We start from the raw sequence: 17,191 nt of genomic DNA, 5'->3' as shown, positions 1-17,191 counted from the left end.
TCTCGAGTTTTTTTTAAAAAAAATATTAATTTTAATGTTGATATATTAGATAAAAGATTGAAGATTCGAAATCTCATCCACTAGTTTTTTAGAAATTACTATATTTTAAAGATTTTATCATATCATCGCAATATTATAAAACCAAAATATCATTCACCGTCAAATCTTCTATCTACTTTAATCTAAAAATAATTAAGTTATTAATGAAGATCTCCTTTAACATCAAACGATTTCAATCTCCTTTAACATCAAACAATTCCATCAAATTGAGTATGACTGTATGTGTGATAGCATCTACTATACCACGAATATCAATGAACCCAATTCTTGTAATTACTCAGGATATCCTCTTTTAGCTTCTAGATCTATTTCTTAGTTTAAGATCCCTCTTACTAATTAGAATAAAAGAATTAGTAGATCTGAACCCAAAACGAAAATAGATTGGGATTATGAACTTATAATCATGAACCTTTAAGAAAACCAAAACAAAAAGATTAGTAAGACATTTATTTTTGTCCATACTCTGCTGACTGTTTATTAACTATAAACAGAAGTTCGTTTATAAACAATCTTTTGTATGCTGTTTGTATGAGCATTCACAATAAAGTTTCTCAGTGAAAGAGAAACTTTCACATCAATAATTTTTTATGAGCCTTTGAAGACCACTTCCATGGTTTATGTGAGCTTAGCAGATCTCATAATAACAACTCCCAAAGATCTAGGAAATGGACCAACTTGCTTGTGGATTCTGGTTTCTAGAACTCCCTTAGTCCAGTAAATGCTGTGTAGTGATTATAATCTTTAAACATACCCAGAAATCATGCCTGATGGAGTTAATCTTGATCTCAAAACCCCAAACTCAACTGCTCCCCAACTACAAAAGTAGATGGGAATCGGACCTGGACTTTGCCAAGTTATGTGAAACAGGATCCTTCCATGTTCTACATGAAAATATACCATCAGAAAATAAATGGAAACTTCAAGATGATGATACTGAAAAGACATCATTATTAGTGATACAAGCGCATTGATTTCTCTGAACTATGACCATAGTTTATGTTCTAAAAAGAATCCAGTGTCTAATAGTTGTGTGAACAATCAATATGACATTAAAAGAGACATATGACTACATTGTCCCTCTATAATCCTCTATCAGCCTATGACTCCTTCCATCCCTCTCACCCCATCCACAAATGCAAAATGCCCCAAAATATTATAACACAAATCTATATAAAGGAAGCTAAAAAGAATTCAGTTTCAATTCGTGGAACCCTGCTGCCCGATGAGCGCCCCAAGCACTGGCCATGTGATTCATCATGCTGGCTGCTGGTTCAACTGCACTCTATGAATGATTTTGCACTGATTTTTAGAGAGATGAGCCAAATTGCTGAACTTCCAAATCATAACCAGGTCATATCATCAAACTTTACATTGGTTTGAAAATAAGCTCGCCTCTGAGATGAGCTCCAGCACCAAACTTTTTAACCTTGCTGCTGATGGGCCTGGCTTGACGGTGTTGATGTCAACCCCGCTCGAACAGGTATCGCCTTTCAATGTCTTCTCTCCCTTAATGTTTAGCTGGGCCGAGCACCACTGTCCAAAGCCAACTCCATTTTGTGCCCGCTTTAGTATCTTCTTATCCACCTTCTTCAGCACTGGATCATCTTCCATGAATCTCCTAGCAAAGGCTGCTCTGCTCTTTATCATGGCCTTGTAATATGATTGGTTAAGAAATAGAGGCTCCAACCCTGGTGGGTTGTCCCAAACTATGTATCTTAGGTCAGTATTGACTGTGGTGTTCTGGAATTCAGGAGAGTTGCATATCACAGTTTGGAAGTAGGATTCCATCGAGTAGGCTACGTTGGCAAAATACATGAGTAATTTCCTAGGGAGGTTATCTGAGCCATGTATACAATGCTCAACGAAAGCTCTGCTAAGAATCACCCATGGAGAACCTGTTTCAGGTCAAAAAAAAGGATAAAACAGTACCATTAACTAAAATGAGAAGTTAATCAAAGAAAGAATAAAGCAGTACCATTGGCCAAAACGAGAATATTAGCAATATAACACTTGATGACCTTGACGTTATCAGGACAACACTCGGATTATAAGAGAATCCGGCCAACTTCATGCTAGACATGATCCCAAAGTAAAAAAATTTTAAACAGCAGGACACAAAATTCAGCTTTCGCTTATGTGATAACAGTGAGTCTAAGATTTCAAGAAAACAGAAAATGAAACATCAAAGAATAGGAGGACATAACACTGGTGAGAAATGGGAAGAAACATTTACGATACGCTCTTTGGCAAATGCAGATACCTGTGAAGATCTTAAAAGCATCTGGTGTTTTACGTGTTCCAGAAGAAATAAGCAATTGGGAATTCTTGTCCATATAAAGGCTGGGGTCTACAACAATTTTGTCAAACCTGTCATACCTACATCAAAAAGGTGCATTATAAATTAAAGAGATGCTTAACAATATAGATAAACATAAAAGTAGCCATAAATTTGGAGCTAGACTCACTCTTTCCAACCAAGATCACTTGTGTGATCAATGAAGTTCAGATTCCTGGGCAAAGAAGTGAAAACATGAAGAAGATCTGTACAGCAATGAAATTTTAAACATCACAACAAAGAAAATAGGAGCATGAAACACACAGGATATAAATATTTGGTAACTGAGCAAACAGCATAAAAATGGTCCATTAATGCTATGGACAAAAGTTACTCATGCTCGACAATTTGATATTTCTATGACTTAAATTTCTAACCTGAAAGCATAATTGTTGAGTTTTTGCAGGCAGAAGTCTAAAAGATCATCACAGTAATGTTTCATGAGTTGACATTGACATTCCATATCTCAAAAGCTACCCAATATTTTTTAGTGCCTGCATGTGATGCAGGACTAAATGCATGCTAACATGGAGTCTTAACATACCAAGACATGTCAAGATGGATCCTAATTTTTCGCCTCCTTTGAGCATGGTTATCTCATCAAATTTAGGGTTTAATCATGTAGACCTGTGGTTACCCTCAATTACATGCCACAATCAGATTGTGGTCATGTGAGAATGAGAAGCCAGGCACAGAGTTTAAAGCAAGAGGACAGGATAATATTCAGATAACTAGAGCCACTGTAGATGCAAAAGAGAAGATCTTGATTATCTTGATAAGAAAAATCTCTGCTTTCAAGAGGCAGTCCGTCCCACATATTAGTTTGATATGTTCTTTCACAGAGAAAGCAGATTAGTAATACCTCTGATTGTTAACTCTAGCTAACATAAGGTTTCAAAATAACTATATTGCAGTAAAGCAATCTGAAATGCTAATCGTTGAAGGTCAAGGTTACAACCTAGCCAGAACAAGATAAGTCAGCATGATGCATGAACACAAACTCTTACCATCTTGGGTCATAATTGGATAATCTGAAGAACTCAAGGTGATAAACCAGTCCCAATCGGCACTAAGCCTTAGCAAAACCGCAGCTCCATGAAGTGTTGCACTGAGTATGGAAGGACCTGTTCGATCAACAGCATAATTTTGGCCAATAACATCAACATTTCTGAAAGCTCTGAAGAGCCTTTCAGACTGAATTGAGTGTGCCAGGTTGATCCTCTCAAGAGCTGAGGAACCTGCATCTAGGTGCAGAACATATCGGTTCCTCGGATGATACACTGCCTTCAACAACCTCAGCATCTTCTGACCTTCATCACCAGTGCCCGAAATCCAATACGCGAAAACCGGGGGATCAGCAGGCCCCTTCAACAGAGGTCCAACAACTAGCCCAAGGTTCTGGTCAGCAACCGATGCCCCTCCTCGCAGAAACGAATGGGAAATGATTCCCAAGATGAATGCAGCAAGGACGAACACCAAGATCCCAATCCATGGAGAAAACTTAAGCAGCCTCATCGGACCACCTGAGTCACTATTCAATTTTTTTTGTTTTGCATCGGATAATTCAAGCTTTCAAAATCACATTCTATCAGACTCCATGCGTGGAAGGCCGACCAAACTGGAAATAATTAGACAGCATATCTGAATTAGTAAGATCCAAATAAGGAAGCACAATAGGGTACGTGAGAAACTTCCTAATTAGTACTTCAATAATTTAGAGACGGCATCCTAATTTGGATTTGGCAAAATTCATGAAGCAAATTCCAGGAGAGAAGGATCTAACTATTTATAGGAAAATTACCCTGACTCCAACAAAATCACGACGCAAACAGGCAAAAAAGAAAGAAGAAATCAAGGTTTATCACGCCAAGATTATATATAGACCGATCTAAATCGGCCAACAAAGAAACAGGTTGAGAAGAGAAAATTCGAATGGAGAAAGAAGATTGCAAGACGCCACCTTTCCTCAGAATCAACGCCAAACCCAAGGAAACGGGAATGCCTGGCCGAGAAAAACGTAGTTTTGTTCAAAGACGCAAGTGGGGCATCGGTGGTGGATTCCCGCGCACGTCGCGGAAAGGAGTGATCCTTCGGAGCGCCCACCGCGGCATCAGCGAGAGGAAAGACGAGATCTTTCCCTGGTGACCCGAGGAAACCGTCCTATTCGGGGATGAAAGCGAAGAAAACGGATCCAAAGCGGGTCAAAAAGTGAACGCAAACCGCAGGGGCACAGCAGGGTGTGGGGGTTGGGAGGGCGAACGACCACCAACTGAACACTCGAATGGAGTAGAAAGATTGGTCACGAAGAAGCGCCGAAGCAGAGGGGCAGTGAGTGCCGGAAGAAAGGCTTGAACTTTGCGATCCGGCAGCGCGGAGAGGGAGAAGCCGAGAGACTCCAAGAAATAATAGTACGGGGAGGACGCGAAGGAATTCGAGGTGGTTCCGTTGCCGTCCTCTTCCTTGTCATAGTTCACATACACTGGGAGACGACCGGGGCCCACGACACAGTACTGTAGAGAGAGAGAGTGGCAGGAGAAAAGAGGCGAGAGAAGTGGGTGTCATCATTCCTCGAGCGGTGGTGGTTCTGCGGTCGCTTCACAAAGATGATAACGTCCGATATAATTGCACGACCCGAGAATAACCGGTATAAACTTGTCAGTTTCATCGTTCGGACTCTTCACCGACATAGTAACGGCCGATATAAACTATGTCGGACTCCATGTTAATGCGCATTGCATGATAACTGTTACGATGCAACTCGACTTATTCCTTGTTCTTCCATGTGAAAATTGCAGGTGACAGCTGACACAAGACAAATAAATACACCATGGAATCTCCACCATTTCACATGTTCTTCTACCAAAGTTTTCAGGGATGTGAAGGGTGTCATATCCTTCACTTTAGCATCACTTGAGCTTACACATTTGCGGCAATTCAATGCGACCATCACCAAGTTTCTTCTCTACTTCAATTTAGCATTAAATGGCAGTGAATGCTCATCTGAAACTATGAGGCTTCGTCAGTGTGAAGTAGCTCAACTCAAGACATCAGCTCCAGTCAGTGGAATCCATTGTCACTTGTCTGCAACTGCAAAAGCTGAGCTTTCAGTCTTGTCAAAAGTCTGTTTCTTAAACACAGAAGAAGTGAATGCTTCTGTGTTTGTCGTCGACATGATAATTATATGGGTTGAGGACACTATTAGGCAGAAGGTACAGCACTGCTTTCTCGATCATCTTCAACATTATTCCTTTCAACTACAGATGCACAGAGAGTTGATGCCATAATGAGAGGATCTATCAACTTTTGGCTGCCGGATAGAAACAAAAAAAACCTCTATAAAGTTGCCAATCATTCGAGGCAGAACCTACAGTGAGATCTCAACAAAGCTTCCTTTTTAGAACAATTTACATCAATTGGATCAGTTGATTCTTTCAGTTCGTGGAAAATCGATCAGTTAATTCCTGATTTTTCAGTCTATCTCATCTCTCGGATCCAATTTTATGGCTATGATTCACACAAGACTTTCTTCTTTTCTATGAAGATATTAGTTCATAGAAAGGTACTTGCAATACTGATAAGAAGGGAAACTGGGTCACTGTCAGTCCCCATCTACAAATCGCAATCTTTGCACACTGAAGGCAGATGTGTGGCAGAAGAAAGTGGTCGATCCGAAACCGGGCATATGATGTTTGATGGGAGTAGCAACTCTATCCGTGTTGGAAAGAAAGCATAGCAGATGTTTCTTAAGCAACAATATCTGAACTTTGATTTAAGATTTTTATTCAGATCAGATACCGAGGGTTTCTTTGGCATCTGGCTGTTTGTTTGCTTCTGCTACTAATCATGGATTATGAACACCAACCATGAAAACATATTAAACTGAGAGAGAGAGAGAGAGAGAGAGAGAGAGAGAGAGAGAGAGAGAGAGGACATATTTTCAATATATGGAGTGCATAAGTAAGTTGTTAATCTTGAAGGAAACCTGAAATCACCTTACAAAATCTTCAAATGAGACTTGGTGATTTATAATGACAATTAGATCTTTGAAATTATAATACCAGCATTCTTCATTGAGGATTATATTTTTATAATATATACAAAAAAATAAAAAGGAAAATTATATTTATGAAAATATTTTGTAATTACAGAATAAACTAAAAAATTAATTATCAAAAGATAAAAATTCAAACTCCAAGGAAAATTATATTTATGAAAATAATTAATTATAAGACGCGAGTTCATTCGAAATTTGTCCAAGGAAAACAATGGTATTTGGTGTTTGGGACGATCCAGCTAATCTACTACCAACCTCGGAGATGAGGCAAGCAAAATCCAGTCCATTACATTCAGTGCACGAAACGCCCACTCAGCGCAGTGAAGTCGCCATCTCCCCCGGCCATCTCATCTCCTTCCCGACTGCTCCCATCGGCCGCCTCCTCTTCCCCTCTTGCTTTTCCTTCCTTTCCATCTTAATATTGGAGTGATCTGCTGTTTCATCTTTCTTTTCGATGGAAACGCTATCGAACACCATCTTGCCCTCCGGGCTCGCCGAGACCTGTCCCCCGCGCCAGTTCCCGGTTTCTCCCTTTTTCAAGGTCTCGCCCTTCCGCCGTGGGATCCTACGAACACAAGAGAATCCATATGTTCTGCGGCTCTCGATCTGTCAGTCCGATGCCTTGAAGTGTTCCCCGAGGCTTCGAGCCCTCGCCGGTGATGTTTCCGGGAACAGCGAAGGAGGAGATGAAGCGGTGGGTCGTGGCTCTGGGTTCCTCCCCGCCGAGGGTGGTCCCTTGATCGAGGTACTCTTGTCATCAAGATTTGATCTTTTAGTGTTGTATAATACTTTTGTTCCTTCTTGGTACAGTTGTGAAGTTACGTTACAATCAATCGCATCTTGACTCCGATACCGAAAAATTCCATTTGCTTTTGGCATCTGTGCTGGTAGATTGGCTCTTTGCCTAATTTGAGTGGAACATGACCTTTGAACGCTCTCAATTGTTTCTAGATTAATGGCCATTGTTGCCTATTGCTCCGAACCCTATTTGATAACCCGTAGGCTAAGATTTGTGCTTATGTTTTTCTTGGTCAGCTATCCTGCCAAGTCAAGTTTGACGCTGATCGGTTTTTTATCTTGAATATAATCTCACAAAAATCATTGGCTGTTTGAGATGGATAATTGACACATTAATTTGTTGAGTTTAAACTACTGACTTGGAATTGCTTAAGTCAAAGTTCTTGATAGTACACCCATCAAGTCTCTATGAATTAATTGAAATTTTTTTCCACTTTTTATATGACACTAAAGTGGGGGTGTTACAATGGGATTGCTACGTTTATCTTCATCTTTCAATTTCACATCTCAAAGTGCACAAAAGTTACCAACTCTTGCAACATCTAGCTTATTCTTTTGCATAAGATGTCCAAGATTTAAGATGATCACCCCTTTGATGAGTGCATTTGAGATTGATTAGTTACTTTCTTGTTTAGTGTGCATACAACTTCAGCGACCATCTTGGTCAAATTTGCAAAATCCTATGTATTTTTGTTATTGATTGTTGGATTTGGGAACAAGATCAAAACTGATCAGATCTTCGTAAAACCACTTGGATTCAGTTGGTATCTGTTTGAGACCAACTAAGACCTTCATAAAATCAGCTAAGTCATATCCCAGATCAATTGGAACTACTTAGGTACCACCAGGACCAATAAAATTTTATCATGTATCAGCCAAAACTGCTAAAAAGCTTGACTGAACTAGCTAGAAACCAAATGTAACAGAAATCAAACAACACAATGAAAAAACTATTGGCCAATTGCTTGCTAAATTTAATAATTTCTCATATCCAGTTACCCTTCTTGTTTAGGTGTCGATATAGTTGCAGGATGGACACAATCTCTATTGGAATATCTGGATCATGATTGGTTAATCCGGTGAATCGTGAAGTTGGTCCGCATTTGAAAGGTTGATATATGACATTTTAATTTTTTTCTGTTGCTGTAGGCCATTAAATGGTCCAACACACCTGTATCAAGAGAACCACCAACCATGTAAGGGTGCCTTCCAATTGGTTTGTAGCACTCTTGGCCTGCCTGCTGAACTATTGGCTAGGGTGCCGATGTGTAAAGTTAGTGATCTTTCATAGGGCCTACACCACTGACTGATGGGAGGCAGTCCTTCTCTGGTTGGTGGCTTGGCTAAAAAATAGAAGTCAAACCTCTTTATGGAGGAACAATCTACTTCTTAACAGCTTATTAATCTTCAAATAGTTCGTCGACAGCATCCATTTATTTAGCTTTGCAACTTCTTGGGTTCTTTGAAGTCTGAAAGAAAATCGTAGAAGAGCAAAGCAGCTATTGTGTTCTCTAGTGAAATGTTGCATACTTGAACCTTCTAGTCTAAACTCCATATTGTATAAATCTGTAATCTCATGGCTTGCTTATAAGGCATTCAACTATGAAAACTTTTAACTTTTCGATTTGCCAAACTATCATCCTAATGCATACCTCTTACAAACTTAGTCCAAACAGTTTCTTCTTGCTTGAATAGATCTCCAATCATATATTTGCTATTCTTTTTAAAAGTTTAAGCCATAAGAAATACAATAATACTTTTATTTATATTCCTTTTTGCAGCTTGTGTTGTCTACATCCAATATGGATCCAATTTTTGGTTTTATTGAATTCTCCCTTGGTGTATATTAGAGTTGATTAGGATGAAATTTAGATATAGGAAAGAGGTGATTTATGAAAAATTGGCAATCTGCATATTTAAAAATGTTTTTTGATATATTTGTAAGCTTGCAGCATCCATATCATAGATATCTTCGACTTCTCTGCTTAATGAACAACTGGGTCATTATTTAAATAAATAATCATTCTGATTGTTATTGTTATTCACTTGAAGAGAGATTTAGACCTCGGTGGTAGCCATGAGATGGGTGTATCAGAAAACCCGGACATGGTAAGACCTATCGCTGGAGGAAGTGGATCAAGTGGGTCTAGGTCTGGGCTTTTCAGGACACCGATTTCAGGTGGTGTACAAACTGCAACTTCCACTCATGATTTACCTTCTCCAGCCTTGGCTGTTCGCAATCTAATGGAGCAGGTGAGGCTATTTGCCACTACATGCGATCTAATGAGGCTTTTAATATTTGACTGACTATCCTGTAATTTATTTGTCTAAGATGAGTTGATTTCTTTTGATCTATGAGTGGAATTTTTAAATTTGTATATTTTTTCTGATTTATTGACTAAATACCAGGCTAGGTTTGCTCATTTATGCACCGTCATGTCCCAGATGCATCATCGTCGTGCAGGATACCCATTTGGTTCACTAGTTGACTTTGCACCAGATTCAATGGGCCGTAAGCTACCATCTTTTTACTGTACATATGTAAATTAATTTCAAATAGTTCCAAACATGCCATCCATTACCATTTTGTGCAGACCCAATCTTTTCGCTTTCACCATTGGCTATTCATACACGGAATCTTTTGGCAGATCCAAGATGCACTCTTGTAGTACAAGTATGACAATATTGATTATTCATTATTTAAATCATGGTTCGTGTTACTGGTCTGTATCAATATACCGATCGGCTATTGGCATGGTGCATATCGATCTGTACCAATGTACTGACACATGATATGGTGGAACATACCGACAGACTGGTATTTACCGCCCATATTGGTCTCTTGTCAGACCAATATGTATCGCTCATATTGGGCGGTATGTCATGATACGACAAATCTTGGTTTAAATTATCTTCAAGGACTTTCTTTTATTTATTCATGCTATTGCTTGCTTATACTACAGATACCTGGATGGAGTGGATTGTCAAATGCACGTGTGACAATTTTTGGTGATATTGTGCCCCTCCCGGCTGATCAACAGGTTCCTAAGCCATGCTTACTCACTAAGTTGCTTCCTATCTCCCTAAGTGATTGAACTGATTTATATTAGTTGCATCTATTTTCTCTATACTATTTCAAGCACAAAATAGTTGACAAATTAAGACATGATATTCTCAAGAAATATGAATATCCCTGGTCAAATTTGTTTGTAGCGGTAGGCCATGGTCTTGGATCATTTTTAAGGTCATTAAAAGCTTATCATATTCTAAGGTAATTATTGAAGGCATCTTATCCCTATGGTGGATTGTTTAGTTTTCTATGAACGTTTGAGTTCAGTTCATGGTAAACTTCCTAAAATCACACATCAACGTGATATTATGTAATAAAGATGTTCATTCATCTAGTTCTTGACATGTTGGTAGAAAATGGAATGTGCATATTTCCCACATCTGTTTTAATTAAGCTTTTCTGGGATGTAGCTCTGGACCTGTGTGCTTTCAACTTTACATATGTGTGTGCATGCACATGGATATTTTGAAGTATTTTCTTTTAAGATTCTTATAACGTGCGTCTACAAGAACAGGGTACCTATCTCCATGCCTCTAGAATTTACCTTGCTAGTTGTATTACAACCTAAGGTTGAAAGGCTCATGGATTGTGAGACTTCATTTAGTTAATAATTTTTTGATGCTAATTAATTCAGATTCTATGAGGTCATGACTATTTGGTATTGATTGATTATATATTTGGGTTGAGATGATATGATAATGAATATATCACTGGGTTTTCCTTTTTAAGTTTTACTACTTTTACATGATCTCTTCTCCAGACATATGGAATCGCTGGGTCCTTTGAGCTTATGTGATTTCCAACTTTCTATTCTGAGAGCTCCTCTATGTTATACTTGCAATAGTTGATTGCCGCATTCTGAGCTTGTGTCTTACAACTTTCTTGTGTATGATATTTCTGATCTTTTGCTTTACTTGGAATTTGAATCATCTACTAAGTTTGAAAGAAAACTTGTTTCTGTTAACCCTGAATATATTTTATGATGAATATTGCATAGTCGATCTCAGAATAATTTCTTCATCCACTGTAGGAATGGGCTCGTCAACAGTACATGGCCAAACACCAACAATGGTCATCGCATCAGTGGGGAAACTTCTACTACTACAGGATGCAGAGTATTAGGTTTGCCCTTGAATCTTCACCCTTTCAAAGTTGACTTTAAACATCCCGTGCAGGAGTTTTGTCTTTGTGTTAACCTAGTAATATATCATGGGTAATGCAAAAAAGTAAAGTTGGTATACACCAAAAAAAAAGATTGAACTTTAGTTTTGTATTGTAATACTGAAATACACAGACATATTACTACTGGATCCAGAAGATCTGTTAAAATATTAAAGTAATTACACCATGCTAGTTTATCTTGTGGCATTTGATTCCTAAAAATAAAGGATGTAAAATTCTGCCACTCTGCATTTTCAGTTGGCTACTTGATTTTCCAGGGATTTAAAATCCTTTCCCGACTAAATGGACATGCCGCACTAATTTCCAAACAGGAGAAGAGATTCCTCCAGTATGATAACATGTCAAGGTTTGCAGAAAAAAATATTTTTATAGAATAATTTTGTTGCTTTGAAGGAGATAATGATTAAGGGCTGTAACAAAAATGGTATTTGATTTTGTTTGAAGAGAGCAGAGAATTGTGTACAGATTCTGCAGACTCATTAATCAATTAACTGCATGGTGACGCTTGGTGATTTAGTGGATTTGATATTTAGGATTGATGGTGGTATATGCATCTCAACCAGAACATGTTCCTATTGTAGTTTGGCATTTTAAGTTTAACCATGAGAAGGGAATTATGGAGAATCAGCAATCAACATTCATCTGCTGCTTCAATTTGCTTTCGCTGTTGTTTGATATATAAGGTGCATTTTCTAATCAATGTTATGTACAGATACAAAATGTCAGAGTTTGGAAGCATCATGTTGTCTGAAAGCTTCTTTTAATTACTTATTCATGTTTTTGTTTTGTTTCAACTTATTCTGAAGTATATATGTTTTGAAAGATATTCTGCATCAAGTCATTTATTCCTGCTCATGATATTTACCATTACCTGGATTATCAGCGACATCTATTTTATTGGAGGATTTGGGACTGTTGCATGGGTCAACGTCAAGGAATATGAGGCCACCCAGCCTGACAAGATTGCAGCTGATGGCGGAGAGCAAAATTTAAAAGTAAACATGTGATGCAAATTTCAATACATCAAATTCTTGTGTGTGTACATCTATGGTAGCATAATTTTGAAGGTTGCATGCAAACATTTGCAAACTTGTCTTGCTATGTGCTTTTGTTTGCTTATGCTATGAACATGCATCTGCCGTAGGAACTAAATGCAAACTTCTCAAAACCACTAAAAGAACTCTTGTCCATGGAAGCGGAGATAGATGATGCAGCTCTCATATCCATAGATAGCAAAGGCATTGATATACGAGTTCGTCAGGGTGCACAGGTATGGAAAACAGGTGATATAGACTGTGTTATATACATTTCCCTTGTGGTTTCAATTCTTCTAGTGAACTTGGTTTTGCAAATAGCATTATTTATGTTTTAATAAGGTCTGTTGTTGCATTTAAAATTTCCAGAACTATTATTGTTGGAAGTTATTTGATTGTCCTTCATGTATATATGACTTATTTAAAACTCAATGAAGGATGTTAGTTGATCCAGCCAAGGAGAAATTCTTTTTGATAATCTTGTAGTCAGGGATGTATTGAACCTTAGGAACTTCATTACAGAAAACTCTGTTGGGCTTAAGCCGTCTAGTAATTCAATATTTGCCAATCTCACTGTCTATACACACACACATATGTATGTGTGTGTGTGTCTTATTTTTGGTGGAGGGGCTTCAAAGTAGGGGGAAAAGTTAGAGAGGAACTTGGTATTATAATTGATCAACATGGGCTGAATTTTGTTTAGGAATGTCAAAAATCAGAACTATGGTCTAGGTTATGAAAGGAATTAAAGGCTAGTGTTATAGTCAACTGAAAGGCTTTTGTCTTGATAAATTGAAGGGGTTGTATGCAGATAAGGGGTTGGGATAAAATCATAAATTATTGAAAAATTATTGACTTTGATCACTGAGGGATATCCAGGTTTCTCCTCCCAAAAGTGTGCATATGTGAATGTTGTCATTGATTGAGAGGGGTACTGAGAATATGGATAGTTCTAGGGTTTGGATTAGTTTACATATGTTTAATAGAGGAGTCTAATTTGTGTTTCTATGTACTTCAAAGTAGTGAATTTTAGAATGAACTGTTTTATATATTAGCTTTAAGTCCCCATTTATCTGTGTGCAACATTATTAGAGAATAAGATGGTGGATATGTAAAGAAATTTTTGACTTTCGGAAGGGAAACACCAGAAATGAGAAATAATTTAAGTGGATGGTTTTATAGTATGTCAGGTTGCTTAATAAGGATTGTGCTTTTTTTTAATATATATAAAATTTTAAATGATGTGATCCACTTTTCTATGTGATACTATAGATAGTTTGACAAAGCATAGCAAATATATAACACCAAAAATTGGTGGATTATGAGTCTCATATTAGGATTAGAAATTTTTCATATTATCGTTGGCTTGCAGTGTTTTAAATACCACTCAAGTATTATTAATTCAACCAAGGACCTGTACTTGGTATTGGTACCAATTGGCATTCTTTTTTATTTTATTTGTTTTCAGCCATAACTAGTGGTACAGGTTACCACTTAATACATCAGTACCCCATCAGCCGATAAAGTGTCGAAACTAATATTGGGCCAAGATATTAAACCTTATTATGCCGTTTAGGAGAAAGATAGTCATTCTCTTGATCTTAGCATAGGATGTAGATTTGATTGAAATGTGTGAATGGGCCTCAAAGGTTGGCTAACTAGTAAGGCTAAGAGCTATGAAGTGTTATTTTACAATTTTTTCTTTTCTGGTTTGCTAGTGGAACTGGTTGTTATTTGCTTGCAATTATAATCCTGGAAGATAGTCTGAGAGTGGTGTCATTATAAATGCTGGTAGTCTCCAATAGACAGTTTCTGAAAAAGAGTTTGTTTATCTGTCAATCAAAATAAACTGATTGGGTTGTCCAACTCTTTTTGGCTACACAATATGCTGATGTTTTTTAATGTATATTGTTTTCTTTATGTTCCATAATCTTCTTAGACCTTATCTTGACCATACAGTTCAATATTCAAAGACTATCGTTCGAGGTGGAACACTCGATCGAGACTCTGGAGGAAGCCAAAAGAGCACTGCAGAAGATTATTAAGGGCTACAAGTCAAATCGAGGTCGCGTTGGTAAAAGCTGAGCACTCTGCATTTCCATCACCGGTGTCGTCTATGACCCAGCGTGGCACGATAAATGAAGATTCCTTTGTCTGTGACTAGAGTGATGAGAAATAGGGATCTGGAAGATGTATCTGCTTTTCTCCAAAATAAAGAATTTGTTTCAGTTCCGATATGCTGTAAAATGGTTCATGAGAACATGATCTTGGTGGGACCTTTTTCGAAATCAGAAATGGGGTTCATGGCACTTGATCTGAAACATTTAGGATTAGTATGATCGATTACTAGTCACGCAGACATGGTAAAGAGCTTATTCATGGCATTTCAGATAGATAAGAGCTTGCCGAGGTTTCACAGGTTTGCAGTTGTATGCTTCGTGGAGGTCAGACTCACATCTGAAGTTTTTCACAAGCTTGTCAGACGGGAGATCGAAGAGTCGGAACAGGATCCAGACAAGGGTGGACTCTCCATATGTATTTTTAGAACGCGCAAGCGGGGGAGACTGGTCGTCGGTGTTCTGAGACCGCGTGATGGGGTCAATTGCCCGAGGCCCGTCCCGCGGGAGGCAAAAGCAGCGGGTGGAAAAATAATTTCTGGATCACCTGTCACCTTCCAGTCACGGTTCAGCCATTTAATCTTAAGTCTTCTCCTACAATGGGACCCTTCCGCTGTGGGAGCCAACGCCAATGGGCGAGTAAATTTTTGAACCTTTCGAAACACGGGGCTAATTACAGATTGCCCGTCATTTAATCTCATGTCTTCCCGTAAGATGGGACCCACCGCTGGGCGTGAGGCAAAACAGCATGTTAAAAAACATTCATATTGACATTTTTGTGAAATATTTAATATTGTTTATCATAATATCGTCAGTTTTATTAGAATGATAGGAAATAATAAATAAAAATAATAATTTTAACATCCTAGTTATATTTATTTTTATTATATCTTAATTAAAACTTCTTAGTTGATTATTGTAATTGAGGGTCGTAGGTGACTATTGTGATAGTGGTTGATCTTGCTGATATTGATTCAAACATCTATGATTCTTTGAGATGAGGGTGACGATCATGATAATGATAGTAGTTTGATGATGGTGGTGGTGGATCTTGGAGACGTGAGAATGAAGAAGAAAAAAAACAATGACGAGAGGTGAGACAAAATAAGAAAAGGAAGAGGACATGGATGATATGTTATGGGAGATAGCATCGGTACAGCCATTATCCTTGTGATAGTATTATCCCACGAGGGAGGAGGAAGAGGAGGGTGAGCAACGACGATGGGAGGAGGAGGAGAGAGAGTGATGGCGAGAGGTGAGGCAAAAGGAGATGAGACAACTGCTCTTCCTCCTACCCTCGCAAGAGGAGGGAGAGCAATGGCGATGCTATCTTCGACTTTTGTAGCTTTTTGCGAGGGGAGGAGAAAGAAGATGATGGAGAGCGACAACGAGAGGTGAGGCAAAGGGAAAGAAGATAGCAGCTCTTCCTCCTTGCCCAACAAGAGGAGAGAGAGCGACGATGATGCTACCTTTGGCTTCTGCGATTTTTTGTCGGGAGAGGAAGAGGAAGAATATGGAGAGCGATGACAGGAGGTGAGACAAAGAGAGAGAAGATAGCTGCTCTCCCTCCTCTTCCCTTCACAAGAAGCCATAAAAGCTGGAGATAGTGTTGTCGTTGTAGTCCCTCCTCTTCCTCCTCCATATGCGGGATGATAATATCACGAGGATGATGGTTACACTAACACTATCTCTTGTGACACTATCATCCTAATCCTCTTTCTCCTTTCTCTTTACCTCATCTCTCGTAATCACTCTCCCTCCTCTTATGGTGGGAGGAGGAAGAGGAGGGAGAGTAGCTATCTCCTCTTGCTTTACCTCTTTTCTCGTTATCACTCTCCTTCCTCTTCCTCATCCATCTCTCATAAGAAACTATTGAAGTTGGAGATAGTGTCATTGCAGTCTCTCTCCCTTTCCTCCTCCTCCCCCAGTAAAAAACTACAGAAGCCAGAGATAGCATTGTCACTACTCACCCTCCTCTTCCTCCTCCTCCCTTGTGTGATGATAATGTCATGAGGACAATAGTGCCGATGCTATCTCTTACGACATTATCAACCTTATCCTTTTTCTCCTCTCTGTTTGTCTTATTTCTCGTTATCGCTCTCCTTCGTCTTCTTTCTCATATTCCTAAGATCCACCGCTATCATCATTAAACTGTCTCACTACTCTCACTTTGATCATTGATATTCGAATCAATGTCAATAAGATCAACTATCACCACAATAACTACCCACGACCCTTGGCAGCATCATCGTCCACCATTATCATAATAATTAACTAAGAAATTTTAATTAGGGCATAATAAAATAAAACATAACTAGGACGTTAAAATTTTTTTTATCTATCATTTTCGTATCAGTTTTACACCTGTTATCACGTGACGTGTTGTATGTTTCATCGGAAAAGCTGAACGATATTTTAGTAAATATAATTAAAAATTTTATTTTAATAATTATAGAGTTTTTAATAAAAAAAATTTAAGTTTAAATACCGAGATACTATAAGGTTTAAATAAATGAGATAATGATAATTTTTAATTAGCCC

The 17,191-nt window shown here is 38.3% G+C and overlaps 2 protein-coding genes across 3 annotated transcripts; one reads left to right on the top strand and one right to left on the bottom strand.

Annotated features, from left to right (window-relative positions):
* Positions 1 to 991: 991 nt before the first annotated feature.
* On the bottom strand, positions 992 to 4,850 carry LOC135617603 (beta-glucuronosyltransferase GlcAT14A-like). Its single transcript, XM_065117998.1, has 5 exons — positions 4,356 to 4,850; positions 3,403 to 4,013; positions 2,526 to 2,601; positions 2,321 to 2,436; positions 992 to 1,955 (listed from the first exon to the last, which is right to left on the bottom strand). Exons 2-5 carry the CDS (start codon positions 3,908 to 3,910, stop codon positions 1,420 to 1,422), a joined length of 1,236 nt encoding a protein of 411 aa, XP_064974070.1. The 5' UTR covers positions 3,911 to 4,013; positions 4,356 to 4,850; the 3' UTR covers positions 992 to 1,419.
* A 1,895-nt stretch (positions 4,851 to 6,745) lies between these two features.
* On the top strand, positions 6,746 to 14,842 carry LOC135617602 (uncharacterized). 2 transcript variants are annotated; one of them, XM_065117996.1, is made up of 9 exons: positions 6,746 to 7,194; positions 9,300 to 9,500; positions 9,657 to 9,759; positions 9,842 to 9,921; positions 10,211 to 10,288; positions 11,348 to 11,439; positions 12,383 to 12,494; positions 12,644 to 12,769; positions 14,493 to 14,842. In XM_065117996.1, the coding sequence occupies exons 1-9, from the start codon at positions 6,904 to 6,906 to the stop codon at positions 14,616 to 14,618; spliced, it is 1,209 nt and encodes a 402-aa protein (XP_064974068.1). In that variant the 5' UTR covers positions 6,746 to 6,903; the 3' UTR covers positions 14,619 to 14,842. The 2 variants fall into 2 exon arrangements, with proteins under 2 accessions (XP_064974068.1, XP_064974069.1); XM_065117997.1 differs by having other exon boundaries at positions 12,644 to 12,782.
* Positions 14,843 to 17,191: the final 2,349 nt, after the last annotated feature.

Source organism: Musa acuminata, chromosome BXJ2-7, assembly GCF_036884655.1.
Source record: "Musa acuminata AAA Group cultivar baxijiao chromosome BXJ2-7, Cavendish_Baxijiao_AAA, whole genome shotgun sequence".
Taxonomy (NCBI): Eukaryota; Viridiplantae; Streptophyta; class Magnoliopsida; order Zingiberales; family Musaceae; genus Musa; species Musa acuminata.
The sequence above is the reverse complement of the archived record's forward strand: the minus strand, read 5'-3'. Positions and strand labels throughout refer to the sequence as shown.